General features: G+C 40.3%; 1 protein-coding gene across 3 annotated transcripts in view; it reads left to right on the top strand.

The window, feature by feature from the left end:
- Positions 1-962: 962 nt before the first annotated feature.
- Positions 963-22,672, top strand: part of si:ch73-63e15.2 (protein strawberry notch homolog 2) — a 63,696-nt gene continuing 41,986 nt past the window's right edge. For all 3 annotated transcript variants that reach the window (XM_047343222.1, XM_047343223.1, XM_047343224.1), the window contains exons 1-3: positions 963-1,118; positions 14,962-15,188; positions 16,487-16,575. In XM_047343222.1, the coding sequence (XP_047199178.1) occupies positions 15,081-15,188; positions 16,487-16,575 (197 nt within the window). In that variant the 5' untranslated portion in view covers positions 963-1,118; positions 14,962-15,080. The remainder of the gene's footprint in view (positions 1,119-14,961; positions 15,189-16,486; positions 16,576-22,672) is intronic.

Consider the following 22,672-nt stretch of genomic DNA (forward strand, 5'->3'; position numbering starts at 1 on the left):
ATTTAATGTCTCATCGGGCGACATCTATCTGCATCGCAAAATGTCAATTCTTAGATGATCCATAACTACTGAGTTAGATCAATCATCTGTGTCCTCTTCACTTACACAAGGTTGAATAATATTTTCTGACTTTAACACCCCATCCTGGACTTGCACCTAAGTACATGTCACATCTTCTGACACCATATGTGCACAGTCGTAACCTGAGGTCCTCAGCAAAGGCCCTGCTCACTAATCCACAGTCCCAGCTGAGAACCCGAGGTGAGCAGGCCTTTCCTGTCAGGAACCCCACTCTTTGGAACAAAATTATCATCTTTTAAATCTCTCTTAAAGACATTGAAGGTGTGCCTTCTCTTAGTTGTGACCTATTTAAATCATTTTATAATGTTTTATTCTCCCTTGTTTTTACTCTTTTCTCATCTGCTCTTACTTTTAACCCTTTCTTTATTTGTTTCCTATTATTTGCTCTTTTTTTTTTACAGTTTCCTATCGTTTGCCTTCAATTTTTCATTTTGAACTTGCCAGCACATTGTAACTAAAGGTGCTATATTGTGTAAAGTATAAACTCAGTTTGTTTATCAATCTCAGAGTGTAAGTAACATAATAGTTGTCCTAAATGGTTTACAAAATACAAGCTAATAAATACATTAACTATATTTTACCAAACTCTTTATGGATTTTATATCTAATAGGGCATATTCCTTACTTGTAGTTATTATCCGTCTATTATCATTACTGTGTCGTAAAGGGTCAATAGGTGATCAATAAGGGCTGAATTCTTCTCTGATCTCCCATCATGTGTGTGTATTATAAATGTGTGTGTATTATAACACGGTGCTGAGGTGAAGTGGAGGCTCAGGTGTTGTTAACGCGATGAACTATTTATGGCCCGAGCTGCTTTCTGCTCGCGATCAACAAGCGGCACTGCGCGTGACGACAGCGGCGGAAGCGTTTTTTCGCTTTTCAAAATGGCACCGTCTCAATCAGGAAGTGGAGAAAACAACTAAGAAGAATAAGTTGGATAAAATCCCCAGTTTCCGTTTCTTTGAGGCGACTCCTCGTCGAGAATCGGGTCGCGCGGCCGGGGACTGGAATTCGAATAAGATACCGACTGAACGGTGAGTGCAACGTCGAGGATATTGTTGGAAAAAGGCGAGCGACACATCGGCAGTCGCCGATTAACAAGATGCGTCCTGGGCAGCCTCTCCTAGGCGCGCACGTTTTTTACGACGGGCTACGCCGCTTCTCCGGCGGCTGCTCGGAGTCCAGCGTTATCGGGAGGACACGTTATCTGTAAACTCAGAATGCCTTGAAACCCAGCGAATCGAGGGGCAGTGGGAACACATTAAAAAAGACCCTTGGTGTTGATGTCTCCGAACCACCGGGCTAGCCTTAAGACAAGCCAACAGCTAACTACGCTAGCTAGTTACTTGGTAATAAGCAACTGCTTTGATGTTAGCTAACCAGCAAGTAATCTGGCTTTTAAACAATACACGCTACTGTAACTTTTACAATAAAAACACACTCCTTGGTATCTTAGCCACCACGATGAGCGTTCCCACGACGGGGTCAAACGGTTTAAGATGTAATATTTTCCTGAGATAACTACATAGTAATGTCATCATATTAACCTTCGCAGACAATGTACAAAACGAACATACCCAGTCAGGAATCGCTAGGAGCTATGCTAACCTAGCTAGCACAGTTAGCTACCAGAAGTACGCCTGGTTTTATCGAACTAATTCGGGATATGCTCAGTTTCGCCACCGTCGATTACTACTTGAAACACTGGACTGGGTGAAGTGGGAATGATTTGTAGCTAGCGAGAGCTCGCTTGCCACGGCTTGTTCAGTGTTTTGTTTGTCGCTCGGGAAGCTAGCTGTGGTGGCAGCTGCTCCGTAGCGTCGAGCTGTGGCTGCTTTCCTTTGTGCTGTGGAGACCAGGGAAGCTCCGGACCTCAGGAAGAGCCACATTCACACTGAGGTGCTGTTCGTGTGAAAAGTCCACGAAGACCCACTTGTGTTTTAATGCACGGACAGGCATACACGAGAAGATGTTAGCCAATGCTAGCTGGGTAGAAGTAAATAGACTGTAACGTGATCTCAAGGTACAGTTAGTTGGAACATGCTCCGGTTTCTGCCTCTTTTGTCGTAACTACGTGACTAAACGAGACAGTGAAAACAAACACAAATCTAAATCAAGGTTGTAGATATTTCTCCATAATAAAGTTTGGGGATCTGTGCGGTCAGTGGTGTAACTGGGTGCATTGTTTAATGCATGAATGCACCTCCATATCATTTTGAACTATAGAGAGTTGGATATGCCCCAGTGGTGGATAAGAATGAAATGCTCCCCAAGGAATAATTGGCTGTTGTGTTTATATTGAAATCTGCACTACCCTCATGCACCACCATGATGTTATACGAATAAACATTTCACTGGTGTTCTCTTGAATTTCCTAGCTTCTGTATTTTAATATAAAAGTAAACCTATGGATGGACTGAAACTGTTTGACTTGATGTGTGACAGAAACCAAACGCACTGGAATATTTGGCAGTGATTCATAAAACTATGAGCGACTAGGTGGAACTGAAAACAGCTCTCACAGGGCTGTCCCCTCTAGTTCTTTTTTTTATTTTTTTTTATCTTTCCTGCAATTTTCACTCTTTAGTTTTCAGTGTGTCTGTTGCCTGCAGCCAAAGGTAGTCGAGCTCCACGCAAGCCTTGACATAGTAGGTTGCCATGGTGGCTGGCTATTTTTCTAATTATGTCATTTCCCCTCTTGTTGATGGAAACTATTTGGTGACTGTGACGTGAATGACAAGCTAGGTCCCCGTCACGGTTTTAGCAGTGTGCCCTTAACCCCGGTGATGTGGTCCGTGGCCTTGGTGTTATTTGCTGTCAAATTCCTCTTACAGCACCAGTGTAGACTTTAATGGCAACAGAACGGTTGTTTAAATTGGATTGTGAAGCAGAGAAACAGGTCAAAAACCACAACTCCTTTTTAGTTTTAATTATCCACAACCTAGAGTACTGAAGCTTGATAATTAAACTGTTGTTCTCAGAGACAGTCATACAGATAAATTGTATCATCATATGCCTTTTCTTTTGTCCTGTGAATCGCTGTAGCTAAGATAATAGCAATACAAAAAATGGACATGTAATACTTTTGGGGAAATTGAATAGTATGACCTGTAATATTTTGGGAATATTTGTAAATGCCTGCCTCTGTCAATGAATGTCATACCAGTGAAGGTAATCTCTGAACAGTGCTCGTGTGTTAGAGCTAAATTGTATGTTTGAGCTGCACCCCCCTCTCATTTCTCTTACCGTGTCAGACAGTTGATGGCTGCCTGCCCTGCAGGGACTCACAGGGTCGCAAAACACACTGGATCTGTTGATAGTGTGTTTAGAGCCTACAGGAACTGTAAGAGTGATACATAGGAAGCATGGAGGTATTTCACAATGCAGGACAAGCAAGTTTGTTAGATAAATGTTGTAATGTATCATGACATAACCTCGTAAATTTCCATTGATGTAATGTTCAGGTTGTGTTTCTTGCGTTCAGATGATTATTATAATTACCAGGAAATATTTTTAATGGGTTTTTTTGTTGGTCGAGTGATCCCAAACAGCAGTGATACATGGCTCACCCAATCGCTCATGCCCCCTGCTCTATGCTCCCTGGCCTCCATTCTCCCCTCTCCCCTCGTCTTTACTAGCCCTTTTTTCTCCCCTCTCCAATTGGTGCCAGTTGTAAATCTCATTTATGGCCTGTGGGCTGATTAGAGTGAGAGTGAAAAATGTGGAGTGGAGGAGGGGACCCGGGCCTAGGTAATACATTTGATTCAGTTCCTGCTTTCCTGGAATCTGGCATTCATTTGATAATAGTTTATGTATTAAACACAACATGGATGTTTGTTCAGAAGAGGGAGATAGAACAAGTGACGATTGTTTGGAATATGTGGCTGTAGTGTTCACCTCCACACTGTGACAAGAAACAAACCAGTCCTTTATGAGTATCCTATGTCCCAGCCAGTGTCCAGACCTGGAGGCAATGTGGATCTGTCCCAAGCCACATAAGAGCTTTGTAAGAGATGAGTGAAATGGAGGGGAGCATGCCACTCTCTGGCATTCCTCACTTCTTTGCCTTATGGATTTCTGTGGAAAAACTGTGTCAACATCCCTCTGAGAAAAGCAAGCAATGATTTCAAAATGGGACTTATCCAGGAAGGAAATATGATAAGTATATCTGTGTCCACATTGATGGGTGACTGAGTACTGTGTGTCATTGTTTCAGTTAGGAGCTTGCATTTCAAAACACTCCCATGTGATGAACAGAGAAGGATAATATAAAGTGTTATTTGAAGGCTGGCATACAGCATGTGCTGTAAAACATTTGGAATTTAGTATGTAGTTGTAGAGTGGTCAGATATGACTTATTTTACACCTACAGACTTATTATCAATGACACAAAGTCAGTGGTCCTGTCTGCGTCAGACTCTTATAGCTGACCCTAGGATCCTTGGTGTTCTTGTGTTAGGTATTTTACACAAGATGAGAATTCATCAATTGTGTGTTGACCCTATATAACAGGGGTTGAACGTAAAGGGTTGACCCTTGTTTCAATGTGCAATGTTAGTGTAGTTTACGGGAAATGGGAATGTTTTCTCATGATGTTCAGCCTGTGTCGAATTTAGATGTATTAAAGGTATTTGCATGTATGACAGTGCCTATATTGTTTATTTTCTAATTTAATTTTCTGTCTCATCACTCCTGAATCCAAACTTGACTGAAAAGGAGATGTCAGTATACTCATATTTTAGCCCTTAAGCAATTATAATAGTAAGTGCATTAGTTTAATTTTTATGTTGGGGTAAAATCTGTTATGCAATTCATAACGTGACTGTAGAACTTTTTTGCCAGATCGCAGTGGAACAAAACCAAAGTGAGTTCTTTGTAATGTGGGTGTTTTCAGAACTAGAGAAAGCTGAATGTGGTAAGCCTTTTTAAAACTGTGCCTTCTCTGCAGCCCACTGCTTAACCACACATGTTGAGCAAATCCCTTTACTGTAACAACAGTTAAATCAAGGGGGGGACGTAGAGTGAAACCTTAACATCACTGTCCACTGTCATAGTCCCTGCCTAGAGGCTCCAGTGTCAGCAGATATGATCCATGCACTTCACATCATGGACAAGGCCGGCTTCTATTCTGGGAAAATTTGCATTTGCCAATTGATTTTCTAAGCTTGAATCCTTAACATGGCAGAAAGGCTGGTAGATTGTTGGATTTTTTTGCAGCCATTGTGTCCATTAAGCAGGCGTATTTGCATTGCTATATGTAGTTCTGAATTGTCATTTTACAAACTTGGTACAGGATACTCTCAGGTCTGTGGTTTGGTGAAGTTTTTTTCGGTCGTAAATTTGAGTAAAAACTCTATTTGCCATTCCTGTTTGCTAGTGGATTGATCCCCAGGGTTGTTTTATATGTGTCCTTCAGGGATAGAGGACATCTTGTTTATCACAAAAAGGAACAGTCTGTCTGTATTGGTCAGCCTATTCTAATGCCGCTGCTATGAGCTGCTCTAAGTCAGTCAGATCTTGTTTCGTCCAGCCGTATTTGTATTTGTAATACTGGCAGTACAATATCTTAACTTACTTTTGTCTTTGGAGAATGGTTTAATTAATCTAACAGGACCTGCTGCTTGGATTTATGTGTGTTTATGCAAGTGAGGCAACAGTTAGTTTTCCAGTTAGTTATTTTCCTTTGTCCTCACCCATCTTTCATAGTTATGGAGACAGTGTTGCAGGTGGGATTTGTGAAAAGAAGCATTGCACACTTCTACTACAGTGGTACAATGCAATAATACACTGTAATTTAGATTAACTTGCATATGCAGTACGGAAACGGATATATGAGAGCTGAAAAATAACATTATGTCTGCTGATATTAGTGTATTTAAAGGTTCAGTGTGTAAGATTTAGGTGAAAGGAATCTATTGGCAGAAATTGAACATAAATAATCCTAGTGAAGTTTTCCCAGGTGTGTTTCATCTAAAGTGTATGAATTGTTGTTTTCTTTACCCTAGAATGGGCCCTTTATGTTTAGATCCTTTATATTTACATTGGCAGCGTGTCGACCACCTGATCACTTTTCTATAATGTTCAAGTGCAGCTTGTGTCAGTCTGACAAATTTTCTGTGTAGTTTCTTCTAACTAGCAGTGGAGCCATTGTTCCAGAGGTAGCAGCGTCAGTTGATCCTGTCAGTCAGCCAGCCCAGCTAGCTGAAGCCTACTGATGAACTGAACTGAACTTAGCATAGCCAAGTGGCCCAGACAGACATTGACAGGCTCCCTGACGCTGTGCATGTGGTGCAATATTCTCACGCCTGCCAGAGAAGTGAGGTCAGTCTGAGAGGAATAGAGTACTGTCTAGATTTGAACAGCAGAAGGGCAGAGTTCACAAAACTGAACCTCTACAGGCAACTGACCTAAGTTAATATCACTGTCCTGTGTATTTTTTCCAGCACAGGACAAAATTGGTATTATTGCTAATGTAATGTTTTAATTTGTGTAAGAATTAACGGTTATTTTGAATTGTTCGCTCCAATCTACATTTCAGAATAAGCTTGAGCAGGTGCTCAAGCCTGCCCTCTGTTTGGATATGTACTATACACCATTATATTTGGTCAACTGGACTCACAGTTTCCATTCATAAGGTCACAACAGTCATTACACCACTGTGATACATATTTAAAACCTGTCTTGTGTCACACACTCCAGTTCAGTTGTCCAGGTTTTGCTTCCCAGTGCTCCATTGGTAGCTTGTGAAATGTGCATGTGATAGCTTTTGCCTGGTGTTATGACTGACTCTGAATAACCACAACTGACAGGGGCGTATACAGGGGGTGGCGATCAGATGCAGGGAACCAGCTGCCCCCAATCAGCAGCAGAATACGTCCGAGGGTCAGACCGGGTGAGGGTTAACAGCCGATCCTACCATCCTGCTCTGGAGGGAGGGAGGAAGGAAAATACATGCAAGGAACACAGGGACATGGAGAGATATAGTGAAGAGAGAGGGATTGTGATGGAAATAGGGAAACAGCTGGGCATTACAACACAAGGAAACAAAGAGAGATAGTAATGGAAATGGGGAAGTAAGTTATATCACTGAGAGAATATAGGGCTGGTGATGGAGACAGTGAGAGTATAGAGTGGGAGGGTGACAGAAATGCAGAGGATGGATCATATATCTAGAGAACATTCACAAAACAATGTTAGAAGAAATCAAACGTAAACTTAGTCTGAGGGGATATACAGTAGGTTGTGTGTTTGTTAATTATAGCTCCTTTTTATTTTTGTGGGTTCTCTGCAACAGATGACCCTTCTATAGATATATGATATATCCAGTAGCTTGCACAGTAATTTTGTGCAAAGACAATACACTTCTTTAAATACCACAGGTCTTCTTCTTCTTTTTCATCCTGAGATATTTGTATTCTTAAATTTTTTTAGGTTTGCACCTGTCGTGTGTTAGAAATGTCAGCAACACACTCATGAATTCTCTCACAGGCTCACTTGGACTTGTTAATTGATTTTTTTACTAGTGGACAGGCAGGAAAAGTTCCAGAAAAGGACATTTCTATTCTCACATACAGCCCCTCCTCCGTCAAATGTGTAGAACGTGTCCGGACCTCAGTGCATGTCTGAAAGCAGCTTTGTTGAAACAGACTAACAGGGCTGCTCCCTGTTAGCATGTGTCATCATCCTTCTTTTCTGAGGAAATTAGATGACTGACGAAAAACGGGGCAAAGAGGCAGCTAAGTGGATCGTTGTCTCTTTCATCTAGTCAGTCTTTGATCTATTTCTGGTGGGTGCCGGTGGTGGCAGGAGAAGTAGAGGGATTTGCTCCCTAAATAAGTGTCAAGGCACCGTAAACCATGGTTTGTGATCTGCTCTTTACGTCACTCTGCTGCGCTCATCTCTGCTGTCACCTTTACCCCCCTTTGCCCCCCCCCCCGCCTTTTCCTTTATTTACAACAACAAAGTCGTCCTCTGAGCCAACGAGAGCTCAATTAGCTTCACCCTTTATGAACAAATTACTTTAATGTCTCGTTCAGCTGGTGTTTATGGGCAAGAAGATGCTCATCATCATGACAAAATGGTGCTGAATAGCCACTTGGAGAGAGATTATGTTAATCTAATTGAGATTAAACGTTATTCCTTTATTGGTACCTAAATCGTTGAAAACTGCCTTTCAGTTAGACTAAATTGGTCAAATGATTCAATGTCTTCCTCTGTGCTTCAGTTTAGAGAGTCTCTTTGATAAATATTTGAGTGGGCAAAATGCAATAGTAATAGGCTCTTTGAGCTGAATTTGTTTCCATTTCTTGTTTCTTGATAATACAACAGATTTGGTTATACAGTCATTCAATCATTATTCTCTATTCAGTGTCCTATCGGGTTTACTGGGCTGTTATTTCTGTAATGTTGAATGGAATTTCTTTTGTGTGGAGGAGAACAAGAATAGATAGGTAGCTAATGTCTATGTCTTTCCATATATGTGCTTAAGGGGTTTGCATCATGCATGTGTGTGTCTGTTTGCGCATGTGTACACAGAGGCAAGTATAGGCTTTTTGTTTAGAAAAAGGTGCTGATTAATAATGTAGACTGTTTTGAATGACAGAGTGTTGTGTTTCCCTGGGAAGTAACTTGTTCCTTTTATGAATATTTCATCACGGTAACTAATGAATCCAGCCAGTCTAGGCAATCATAACCAACTAATGGCCCCCTTGCTGCTGTGGTGTAAAGCAGCTGAACCCTAATCATTTCTAACCTGATTACTGGTGATGCTGATGGACTAAGAGTGGTGGTGAGTGAGTTTTGTGCTTTGGATGCAGTGATTGACGTGAGCCAGATTGTTACGAGTGAAGACAGATGCACACTACAACAGGAGAGTGGCACATGCCAACAGACATGTGGATGCTTGCAACATTACAGTTAGTGATGGATTCAAGTGTGCAAGTGTATTGATAGTGCTGCTGTTATTTTCGTGGATCGGGGCCTGGGGCCCTGACCCCAAAGAGATGCAAAATGACCACAATGAAACTTGAGACAACCCCAAAGAGACCACGAATGGGAACAGAGGCATGCAAAACAACCAAAAAGAGGAAGAAGTCATGTTAGAGCACGTTTGACTGGTATCTAATTTATTCAAACAAATTCAAACATATATGGTCCCTTATCTATTAATCCCTGGTTACTTTGTACTTCATACTGTATCTCACACCCATCCTCTTTGTCTTTCACTTCATTTTTCCCTGACATTTCTCTCATAGACTTGTCCACACTGACACAGAAGTAAAGCAAAACAAGTTGTGTTTGCACTGGACCTGTTCAGCCAGTATTGCTGTGCATGTGACCACCAGAGCATTTAACAACACAAAGATATAACCACACCCGAAAGATACTGTACATTGACACGGTTTCAATCAGTGTCACGCACAGTAACTTTAAACCCTCATATGGCCATGGTAAATCACTACATTGGATTGATTAAAATGGAATTTAAAGTTCCTCTGTTGTGGACACGCCACATGTAGAAGATTTTCCCTTTACCTCAAGAAGGATTTAGTATAATGCTAAAGAAAAGAAATAAGATAAATGTGACAGGTGATGAGGTCACAGTTGTCAACAGGACAGGGGATGACTTTGTTTTTTCTGCTGTAGGACAGAATATGTTTGGGTTAGGGTTATACATTTATAAACGTGTAATGTGGGTGAATTAGGATCATCTGTAGAAGATCCCTGTCTGTGAGGTCTTCAACTCCAACCTCCAGAAGAATTTCATCTGCATCCCAAGGGATGTTGGGGCACATGGGATCCAAGAGGTCCATTCAGAGCCTCCTCTGCCAGGAGACAAAGCTTTCCTTTTATCAGACAACCTAAGTTCCCACCCTTACCCAGGCCATGTTAGTTTGGTAGTGAATGAAAGATTGTAATCGCGGATACAGGTAGCTGAAATGAGCATACTCCATAGGTTGGCTGAGCTCAGTCTAATAGTTAGGGTGAGAAGTTCTGAAATCTGGAGAAGAGCTATTGTTCCAATGCATTAAAAAGAACCAGTTAAGGTGGTTCAATACTCTGATTAGGATGCCTCCTATGTGCATTCGATTTTAAGTTTTTGTGGCACGCCCAACTGGGACCCCAGGGTAGGTCAGGACCTGATGGCGGGATTGCATATCCCATCTGACTTGGGAACGCCTCAGAATCCCCTAGGAGGAGCTTGGATAAAGATGCCTGAAATACACTGCTTAGCCTACTGCCACCACCACCTGACCTCAGATGAGTGGAAGAAAATTGATGGATGGAACAGAAGATGCTTGTCTCCCACACAGTTATACGAATGGTGGGGACGCAAAAGGAATCAGAATCAGAAATGCTTTATTGATCCCAGGGGGAAATTGTGTTTGTTACAAAGTAACAAGTGGGAAGTGGGATAAAATGATGTTTCTGTCTAAACCGTAGCAAAATTCAGCATTTTCTCCCTGACCTACATTCATTTTAGCACTATATATGCATGCATTCCTCTTTTCTATTGTCAATACATGCATTTGTTTTACTACCAAGTGACAGCCTCATTCCATTCTATTACACAAATATCTGCGTGTGGAGCAATAATTATATATTAACACTCCACATGAGTATTTGTGAGTGAGATGGCACACACGCGAGGCAGGCTGGTGGTTCTCCTCGTGAGCGTTAATCGTGACTTAGCAGCTTAAGGAAGTCACACTTCCCTGGATGATCCCCATGTGCTCTGGCAGCCACTGATAGTCAGCAAAGGCCACCAGCACACAACCAGGGAGCCCTTGCTACCACAGACTGCATTTTCACTCCCATCTAATGTACTAGCGAGCACATGTTGGGTGCTGTTGCTATCAACACACACAGTGAACGCACATCTTGAGTTTTTTGAAGTGACAGAGCTGTGCTGCTTGTTAACCTCTGTCTGGCTGACAGGCACATGGTGACTCACACAGCCAAGGGGAACCAACGGCCTAGAATGAAGCCACATCGCTGGAAAAATCTGTTTTTAACTGAACTAAATCTCCATGGTTGCGTGTCCAGTCCTTTTTGTGGGATTAACACACAGTGAGTGCATTTTGGCTAATTCAGTGTATAGTGAATGGGCTTCTTTCTTTATAAGCATTGTACAATTGCTGCACATGAAATGGCCTAATCTTCCTGCATGTAGCTGTGTTGGCCACCCAGAGAGAGAGGGAGAGAGAGGTGGAGGGAGGGAGAGACACATGGTAGGAGACTGCACAAAAACCAGCAACCTTGTGAGGTAATTAATAGATTTAACAGATTACACTACAAAAGACTATCTCTCACCCCCCCTCTCTCTGTCTGTCTTCTCCCTCTCTCTTATACACACTTTGCTTAGCCGTCTTGATACAGACTATAAATTCAAATATTGACAAAGTAGACAAATTTTTATATAGCCATGATGGTTATTAAAATGCCTGATGTGTGTGCCGAATTTATTTGAATGAACTCCTTGTCTCTCAAGTACAGCAGTGGATGAGTTTCTTTCTTTATCTTTTGTTTTCTTTCTGCCAGAACTCAAAGCCTCTGATAGCTTTCTTCATCACCTCCCTCTTCCTCTCTGCGGAGGTTAAGAGTAGCAGGGGGGTTTTGCTGATTTCCGGCAATGAGAGGCCTTACAGGAAGGCCATATCTGGGACCACTCTTGCAATGATCAGTATCGATTATCCTCAGAGTCTTGCTGGAGGAATGGGGGGTTAGGGAACAGGGGACAGCAAAAGACAGATATTTTTTTCTTTCTGTTGCTAAGAGACAGTAACTGGCATAGCACTGGAGGCTGTGGGTGGTAGGGGGAATGACAGAGAGGGCATTATGGGAAAATGCTGGAATTAAAAGCTTCTTGTCAAATATTCTGTTAAACATAAAGCAATTCTTTCATTTGAAGAAATGCGCGGAGGTAATGTAAGTGGTAAGCAGGGGTGTGGGGGTGAAGAGGGTGAAGGAATGACGGCGCATTTTGATTAAGGCTAATCAGGAAAACAATGTTTTTTTCAGCTGTCACACTTATTGATCAAATCATTTCTTCTACTGAAGAGTGCATACTACTACTACTATTACTACTGGTAAAGGATGTGTTTTGACTTTCACACTTGCATGGTATATGAGTAAATTCACCATTCTCAAAATCTGTCATACCAAGAACTAATGTGTGACGTCCTACTACGTATGTATTCAGACAGCTGTCACATAACAATCGCTGGATGTCTTTGTTCAGGCACTCGAGAGTACAACTTTAGTTTCATAAGCATCACTGAAACCACAGAATTCAGTAGAATTTTACAATTCTATAAATAGAAATAGAGTAACAAAGTTAAGTTTCTGTTTAGTTTCTTTCACCTATTTACATGCTTGTTTTCTATTTGCTCTTAATTTTATTGTATTTATATTGTAAACCAAAATGTCACACCTACACCAAGGCCAAACAGTCCCCTTATAAAACCACAATTAAATTCACCAGATCTGGATTTTTATTCATAAATATCAGTCCCCAAACATTTTCATCAAGATCCATGAATTTGTTCATTCACCAAGTTTTGTGGTAATCCATCCATTAGTTTGGGCTTATTCTTGCTTAAAAACAAACAGACCAACCAACCAACAAACAGATGTGTGAAAACACACATGTGTAGTTTGAGAAGTGTTAGAACCAGGTAAACTTGGGCTAATCTAGAATTATCAACCCAGGTTGAATACTGTTCATCACATTAGCTACAATAATGCATTTATCCTGGGTTACCTTTAGCCTGCGTCTTGGACTGAAATGGGTAAAAGAATACTTCAAAACCACATTAGATTTGATGTGCCTATTTCACCTCTGTCCTAAATTGAACTGGAATTAAAGAACTGCTGATTCATCCAAGCCTGTAGTGTCCTTAGGGTGTTGTATTCAAGTACAATTCTCCAGCAGCAAGGGGGGCCTCACAAGACTCGCAATACACACTCACTGTTTACCACTGCTTTCATCTGGCCCTCAGAGGCTGGATGCTGGTCTTACATATTTAGAAAAATATCTAATATCCTTTTGCTTAAGACCTCCTGCCGAGGACATTTGCCACTTGGTTCTTTGCATTGGGTTTCCCCACATTTGCGTCACCCTTATCTGGACAGTATCACACTGGCAGCCTGAGGGTAAAATGGCCTCCCTTTTGTGTGTATTGGCTGTGTCAGTAGTGAATTTGTTGTGGGTCAGGTCTCTCATGCTCTCTCTCTCTCTCTCTCTCTCACATACACACTCACACACATGCACATTCTCAGACACACAACGGCCCTCTTATTTAGACCTTCATGTACTCTATTAGGATTTTTTACCTCGGCTTTATCCCCAGTGAACATGTCTGGCCCATGTTCAATACTGGTGGCAAACTGGAGGGGGGCCTGAAGGAAGGAAGGTAACAGTTTGAGTAGTTTGGGGCAAGGGAGCGTTACCAACATTACACAGGTGAACATTGTGGAGTGTTGAAAGACTGGACTGATTCAGTTGTCGAACCAGGGTGATTTGTATGATACTTATTAACCTTTTAAATCCTGAAGTAACAGAATTACATTTAGTTTTTATTTTATATTTTGCAAATCTATTGTCCGAGTGCACGTACTGATAGCGAGCAAAAGCTGACTTACACATTCCAATTTATATTTTCATCAGACCCTAGCAGTAGGCAGCAGGAGTACAAGCTGCAGCCTTTTCACTCAGGGTTATTTGGTCTCTGTGTGAAACCATATCAGGACAAAGTAGGTCATTGTGGTCAGTTTCCCAATTATAGGCGAGCATGTGTAATTTACTGAGGCAGATTAAATGGGGAAATCTGATGTAAATGTAAACAAAAGGATAACCCCATGACAGAAACCCCCTGGTTTCATAGGTTTATGAGCATATATTTTTAATTTCTTCTGTGTGTGTGTGTGTCTGTGTAAGAGAGGACTGGGGTTGGGACCTTGTTAGCATTGCAGGCAGCCTTCAGCCTCAGACAGTCTGGTCTAGCCAGTCAAACTTGTCATTATATCGGACACCCACTGCTTGAGCCGTAAAACCCATACACACACAGAAAGGGCCTTGTGAGTGCGTCGCATGCTAACGACCTGATTACGCTTTACGGTTGTGAAAATGTACTATACTGTGCTTAAGTGCATCGCCATTTAGTCTAGGTTTCCAACATATCTGCGTCCCATATGGTTCAAGCTGTTGTGGACCTCCTGTGGTGATTTTAATTGGTTCTCCCAGCAAATGTGGAACCTTGTTGTCAGATGACAGCTAACGAGGGCTGTCAATCAATAAAAACATAAACCCATACTCTGCATCATGAACAAGATCTGGATTCAGGTTTTGTGGTGACAGAGATGGCAAGAATTAGTCTTGACTTGGAAGATCAATTATAAGTCTAATTTGCTGTAACAGATGAAAGTAATTTATAACTGTAAAACCTGTATTGTTTTTTTTAATTATATTTCATTCTTTAATATCAAAGTTTTCTCTGTTTTCTTTTAAAATAACTAACTGCTTTTATATATTCTGTTTACTGTTAAAGCGTTAATATAAATATTTTAAAATTCAACCTCTTATCAGTTGAAATTAAATGTTCTTATACTCCTTTTTTAGGCAAGTGTTACAACTCTATCATCGTTTATTGTATAATAATATATGCAAGTGGACAGTTCTTCAAAGTTTTTACTAGGATGTGTCTGAAAAGAAGCAACATTAGCCACACTTTTTCTTTAATGGCACCATTCTAACATTTGCTTACTTAATTGTTTTATCTACCTTTCCCACATGCCTCTGTATGCTTCCACTATACTGATCTGATGGTGATTATCTTTACTCATCTGTACACCCCCCATCTCCACTGTCTTCCTCAGGTCATGGAGAGCGTTTACCCCTGCTAGAAGTACTACCTAGGACAAAGCCAGCACGTGGGTGGTGGTCAGAGGGTGCTTTGCTTAAGTCAGCTGGTGGTCATGTGTGAAGCTGTGGTCTGATGCCAACCCTCCCCTCAGCGCTGGCCATGGACGGGGAGAACTACCTGCATCCAGAGGGCCCTCAGCTGGACAGCAACCTGTTCTCTGGTGTCTCCTCTAACATGGAGGTATATTATTGCATTTAGTTGCAACTTTATGCTTACTCACTTAAATTTAAAAAGTTTTGATGACTCCATTTAATATGAATCTGGTGAAATAAATTCCTTAAATTAGATTATGGTAATTCATTGTAATTGATTATACTTCAGTTTTTAGAGTTTATTGTACCTTTGCATGCTTTTGCTATAGTATATTTAAAACATTTTGTTGATAGTAATGGCATGTTTTGTAATAAACATAAATATATATTAATTTTAATTATGCTCGGTATCAATTAGCAATCCTATGTGATTGTGCTTAAATTGAAGTCAGTGTGTAATACTTATTACATGCTTAAAGTATGTCATGACTGTGTTGGGTTCAGAACAGTGTTAAATGACAGAGTTAAACAAGGTTGAACACACTGACCTTTTCTTTTCACTGCTTACTATCTCATATCCTGCATCTTGTGTAAACATACTACAGATGTACCCAAACCTAAAGTCACTACACATCAAATAGACATCACAGACATCTCTGTGGTCAAACAGTCATGTAAAGACGTGAGAAACAAAGTGACACTAGTCATGATATTACTTGTTGGGCCCATCTGGTTATTGCTTATTGTGAAAGAGACAAAATATGAATGGGTCGTGTCACTTAAATTTTCTGTGCCAAAGGTTAAAGTTATCTGACATTACAGCAACTTCCTTATTTTAAATAGATTGTTATGGTCTTAACATTACTGAAAAAGTACATTTGGATTTAGGTTTAATTCTAAAATCTCTGACATAGTGACATATGACATAGTCCTCAAAGTCATAGTCCTCATAGTGACCCAGATTCTGGAGAATCTCTCCAACCGAGGCTGATGTAGCTGAAATTGTCTGCCTCATGAGGAGCCTCTAAGGTGGCTGAAGTGACCATTTAAGGGATGATATGACACCACTTAAACAAACAAAGTCAGCATTCTTTCTGACATCAGTTACACTGGTGCAGTAACATCAAGCTGGAGCGTGACCTTTGATGATGTCATTGGTGACGGGGTTCAACAGATGCCCCTCCCCATCCAATTGACTTCAAACTTGGTGGGTGGTTTGCAGTGTTGACTGTTAAGTGTAACGGATAAGCCTTTGAACAAATGACTGAGAGAAAGAAATGTTCACAGATTTCCATTTTTGGTGTTTGTCAAAAGATATGCATAGTGATGCATAGAGTCTGTGTTTTTCGTGTTTTAAAAATATATGCAAGTCATGTTACACATACTCATTATTATATTTGTATGCTTTTTACAAAGTTAAAAATATTTTAATTTTCTGTGTTTTAGAGTTCAATATACGCGTCCTCTGGATCCTGGGGATCTTTTTCTCAGCAGGCTGAATACAGCATACACTGCCCTATGCAATCTGGAAACCAGTAAGTATTTACAATCTCACACGTATTACAATACCTTTTAATACCATAACAAAAGAGTGATGGTGTGTCAGCTGAAAACATGACAAGCAAATTTTCTTTGTGCACTGTGCATTCGATACATACATGGGAGCTGAGAGACTTGAAGAGATTTTTTGTAACAAATACCATGCTCAGTACTCACAACTGGTGACATACTTTACATTGAGGGCTGTTAATTGTTGGACTTGGGCAATAACTGCCCAATGGACGCTCATGGAGAGCTACCAATTTGTACCAAGCAAGCCATGTGTTGTGGGTGTCTTGTGTTGTTAATCTATACTTCAGCTATTGGTGTATATTGGACTATTGTATTATTGTTTTTGACTGATACACCGGCATGACAAACAAACATCCTTCCTCTTTATTTGTAGAACTTCTATAGAACACAGTTATAAAAATAAAATGTACTCAAATCATTAAAAGAAATACATAGTTATAGTAACTATGGTAATATGTAACAGGCCAAAAACCATAAATTCACAAGTGTATATCTTGCAACAGTTAGTATGTTACCATAGGATATTAAATGTATAAGAACATTTCTGAAGATTAAAACTGTGTTACTGTAGGTTAGTGATTGAACTGGAAAGTGATTTATGCTGCTTCACTTTTGTAAAGCACAAGGATATGTTTGTGGTCAATTAATCAATTAATGTGATGCTTTTGAATAAGAATGTAATCTGTTTACTATGTGTGGTACCAGCCCACATTATCATAAAAGTTCACTTCTGTGAATGAGAAACATGAAATTCACCACTGTCTCAGCCGGGCCCAAAAGTTTCACACTTCTTTTTCAAATCTTGCTTTGACTAAATTTTGAGTTGATCTGTTCCCAGCATTGCATTGTTGACACCTCGAGTGACGAAATATCATCAGACCTATACATCAGTTCTTAAGCTAAAACCAAATCACCAGCTCTGTTCATTGGGGGTGGTCTCTTTTATCTGCCCTCGTTCATTTCCTGTACTGGGTGGTCCGGCGTCAGCTTTACTAGGGAGGTTGATCTTAACATCTTGCAACTCAGCTCTGTTTTTATGACTAACAGTAGTAAGCAGCTTGTCAACCAGGCAGAAGCAGCTACAGTCGTCGTCTGTACTGCATCCATTTATGCAGAAATCACACCCCAATACACAGTTTGTGTAGTTGTACAATGCAGCAGCTGTTCAGCACATTTTCCTTGTAGCACGTCTGACCTTTGCTCAGCCTTCGTGAACAGGGATTTCTACCATGAATGAGAAGAATTGTGATGCAGCTTCATTTTCGTACAATAACAGGCCCTACTTAGATAATATGTGGATTCAATTTGAGGTTTGGTTTGATATCTACAATTTCTCCTCAGTAGTGAAGGGATCTATTTTGTCTGAAACTAAATTGTTCATGTTTTTAAGAAGCAAAACCTCTAAAAGGAACCGTGTCTTGAAGCAATGGTGATTTGTATTGTTACTGCTGTGTGTTCACCTGAAGTTCAAGATGACGTGAGATAACAGTCTGTGGTTTTCAGGTTCACTCAAAGTGTAGATGTCTTATCTCACTTTTCATGGTGCCTTGTTCAAATATGATGAACATCAGCATGTACCATTGTTCAAATATGATCAAGATCAGGATGTGCCTGTGGTTTCCAGATGTTTGGTGTGACTGAATATCATCTACGTACTTTATGGTTATTGTGTTAGAAAGAACCTCATTTAGAAAGAACAATGTCTTGTTGTTGGAAAAAGTGGTAGTTCTCTTTTAATTTCTGTTAGTAGATGTTTGGTCCAAGAGTGACCTTGCAGAAATGTTCTGAGTTAATAAGAACCATTACTCTGTCACAAGGTCACTCTTTGTAATTTATTGCTGTAGCATTGCTTTGGATTAGATTAAATTGAAAGTAAACAGGGCTGAGGTCCTAAGCATCCATTTCTGCATCTTTTCTTGTCCTCTATCTACATCTCTACCTGTTTTCTTCAATCAGGCTGTTGTTGAAATGTAAAAAAAAGTCCTACCCAATCACTTTTCCTTGACCTTGTTGGAAATCGTCATGACGTCTGGTGCCATATCTTTATGTAGATAGATTGTGCCTGCCTCAGTCTCCCTTTTCCATCGTATGCCGCTTTTATCATATTTTTTCCTCTGTCCTAACGCGTCAGTCAGTGATTTATGTTTTTGTTTTAGGACCTTGTGAGATATAAGTGAGTAAGGTTGTACTGACCTGAGTGAATAACTCTTTGCCTGTTCTTTCTGTGTATTGCTTCAAGACATATCTGACCGTATATCCAAACCACTGCCACACCATTGATGTCAAGACCTTTTTTGGCACCAGCCCCTCATCCACCATGCAGCTAGGTCCTGTTCAATTGGTCCTAAATGAAAGTGACCCAATAATAGAGACACATGATATAGTTTGACCAATCACCAAAGCTTCATTCTTTTGGTTTGTAAACGTAGCATGGATTCACTTTATGAGGGGAAATCTTTGTGATAAGCTTGAAAATATGATTTGGACGTCTTCAAGATGGAGCTTGTTACAAAAGATCGCCCACGATTATCTCCCCTGCGCTTGTCCGGTGTCTTGGTGGCTAGGTGTGTGCTCTACTGGTAGAAGAGACACAGCAGAGTGTGTGACGTTGCCAACCAAGCACTGAGACAAACTTTTCACTTTCAACTTCACCCTGCTGACCATACACATACAGACAACTTTACCTAAGCCAAGGTTTTATGTTTGCTTGTTAGTTGGCAGGATTATTAAAAAAAAACTACGGAACCTATTTCCATGACACTTTGTGTAGATTGATTAAAGCCGTTTCAGACATAACCTGCGGGTAAAGCCCGGAGAATTGGGTCCGGGGTTTACCCAGAGTTTGCCTGTCACACATGCACAATGCAGCGGGAGATTCTCAACACAGACTCGTTCACAACAGCATCAAATCCATATTAATTCCACTGCTGAGTTTAAGTGATTTTCTTTATAACACACAGACACCAGTTTCGGCTCTTATCACCACAAACTCTCTAGACATCATTGTCCGTGTCTTCAAGAGGTGTGTCACGGCTTTTTCACCGGGAGATATTTTCCCCTGCTGTGTTCTCACATCTCCTGTCTTTCTACACACTTAATTCTAGGAGGCCAGGTGCATGTCTAAAAGCAGCTAAATAGATATTGATGAAAAATAGCAGGCATGTATATATACTGATATTTATGAGTGTGGCATTTTGGTGCAGATCCAAATAAAAATCTGAATCTAGTGAATTTAAATATGGTTTTATAAGGGGACATTTGGGCCTTGACATTTATATACAAAGTGTCATTCTAGTTTCAATTATGGCATTAAAGCCAGATAACTTCCTTGCTTGATAACAGAGCCAGAACAATGCAACATATAAAAATGTCACTATCTACTAGTTACAGATTGCACTGGACATGTTGACTGATGCAAACAAATACAGTTTAATGCTGTAAAAACCCTGATAGTGCTCAATATGTTATTGAACTTTCTAAAATACACTGGGTTTTCCTGTTGTGCTCCTGTTTTTTTGTCACAAACAATGACAAGAGGGAAAATAAGCAAACAACGGTGGCAGATTGTAGAGTGTGTGTTTACGTCTGTCCCTCACAGCTGAGTCTGGTCGGAGTTTACAGCAGAAAAATCCAAAACATTCCTCTGGTTTCATTTCTATTATAGCTCTGATTGTCTGTGACACATTGTAAAGTTATCAGTCTTGAAAGCTCAGATTGTTTGCAGTTGTTAACATGGCTCTGTGAAATGGGACCACGCCACAGACCACATTTCAAAGACTTTCTGTAGACAAGTCAGAGCTGAGCTTATAAATATCCCTTCTACAAAGTTTAGTTGGACCTGCTGCCTGCCATTGCTGAGTTATTCTGTGTTGATACTGCCCGCAGCCCCACACTGAGATATTTCCCAGTGCTGTGACTTCAAGTTCATTTACTGCTGGAAGTGTCAGAGTCACATTTCATGGGTGTACTGACTGTAAGCAAGAGTTCATCCAAGGAATCTCAGCAGTTGATTATTATCTGGTGTCACAGTACTCACAATACAGTCTTGGGTTGTTCAGGAGACTGTTTGATAAACACCTTCCTCTTTCTGTGGAAGTAGCATTATGCTGTTGACGATCCATGAGGTGGAAGATGGACGATGATCCACTTCCTCGTTTCACACCATTTTTATAGCATCAAATAACTAACTAAAACCAAACCCACCTTATCAGTGGGATAAGAACTACCTAAAATGACAGAAGCCATCTTTGACAAAAATGCATTTGAAATGTATTTAGACATTTTAGTTTTGTCCATGTCCTATCTGCTAACTTGGAGGAGGCAGGGTTTATAACGTATTCTGCAGCCAGCCTCTAGGGGGCGATGGAAATGCTTTGGCTTCACTTTTGGGCTGCTGTCATTTTCCCATCTTATATGCAGCCTGTGGTTTTAACTTGTTTGTTGCTCCCTTAACAGTTAAAAAATGGTAAGAAATCCAAAGCATTGAAAAAACATTACAACTTTTTGATAAAGCAAAAATCCACCTGATCGAACTTAGATGCAGTGAAACATGTTGTGTGTTGCATAATTCAGGTGATACTCACACCTTCTTAACTGGCAAAAGCACTAACATGATGCTCTTTTAATGTCTGTATCCATAAATACATGAAAGTAGTGACTTTGTTCTGGAGTTTGCATCAGTAGGTGATGATTTGTTTTTACAGTATCTTAAAGGGAATCTTACATTTTTTTAATTTGAGCTTTGAGCTTTCCATGATATTTCACTTTGTGTAGGTGTTATATTGTATAGGTATTAGCTGAAATGACTTGAGAAGAAGTACTCACAATGATCTGCAACGTTGAATTTGATGATGATTGAACAACATTTTAGTGTTTAAAATATCCAGCAGTTCTGACACTTTCAGCCCCTAATTATGGTCATTACTAGGAAATGAGTCATTCAGAGACATTTGTTGATAAACATCATTCTAGCCATTTGACCGATGATAATCAGGTATCTTTGTAAATGTCCACTGATGGAAGCCAAATGTCCAAACACAGCATTGGTATGTGCCTGGCCAGCATGTTTGTAGCCTCAAATCAAAAGATTGTGCAACCAAAAGATGGTTAATTTGATGATCAGTCCATAACTACAGACTGACAGTAATGGAAGGCTACATATACACAAACAGTAAGTCAATCAGTATCTTTGGACAAAAGCCCCTAACCAGCTTTGTGTTGTTGGAAAGGAGCTGATGCGGGTCTGCCAAGACTACTGCTATAATAATATCACTGTTGACCAAAATTCCAGGAAGGGGATTTCCACTGTGGATGATTGTTATTATTCACTATGAACTCATCAGCATATTTGTAGTTTATATTCATCACTCATCATTAGAAAAGTTTCCCAATGTGTTTCTACGGACATGATGGCAGAAGTCACAGCTTACTATTTAAAAAAAATAAAATAATAATAACAAATAAACTGTGTCGCAGCCCAGAGATATTTGTGATAATCCAAAAGATGACTTAGGAATTTGTTTAAGCAGACACTCACTAATAATACTTGAACATGTATATATTGAATTTTGCTTCATGTTGTTGTTCTTGCTGTTCAAAAAAAATCACAGGGTCCATGTTTTCACAGACTGGCTTCTATACATTAGCCTGGGGCTGCCCTTTCATCCTCTTGGTGTGTTTTGAACTTAAATCAATCAGTCTCACTGATCCCTGGCCTGTGGTTGAGGATACAGAGCCAAATTCAAATGAATCGCTTTGACCAAGCTCATTCCCTCTGAGCCTGAGCCCTTGCACATGATTGGATGAGAGGAACATGGGATGTTACGGTTAAAGTCCCACGTTGACAAAGGTTTAGTTTTGCTTTCATTTTGAGAGTGGATCCACCACTACGTGTAGTGGCTTGTGGCGTTATGATGACTAGTAGTCAGTTAGAAACTGAAACGTCTGTAGACGTCTGTAGACATACATCTGCTATTGTAGTACTGGGTTAGAAGAATGATTGGTTTTAACAAAAGGAGGACGTTGGACCTTCAGATCAGGTTGGAGCAGATTTGTATTCTC

The sequence above is a fragment of the Hippoglossus stenolepis genome, chromosome 14 (assembly GCF_022539355.2).
Source record: "Hippoglossus stenolepis isolate QCI-W04-F060 chromosome 14, HSTE1.2, whole genome shotgun sequence".
Lineage (NCBI taxonomy): Eukaryota > Metazoa > Chordata > Actinopteri > Pleuronectiformes > Pleuronectidae > Hippoglossus > Hippoglossus stenolepis.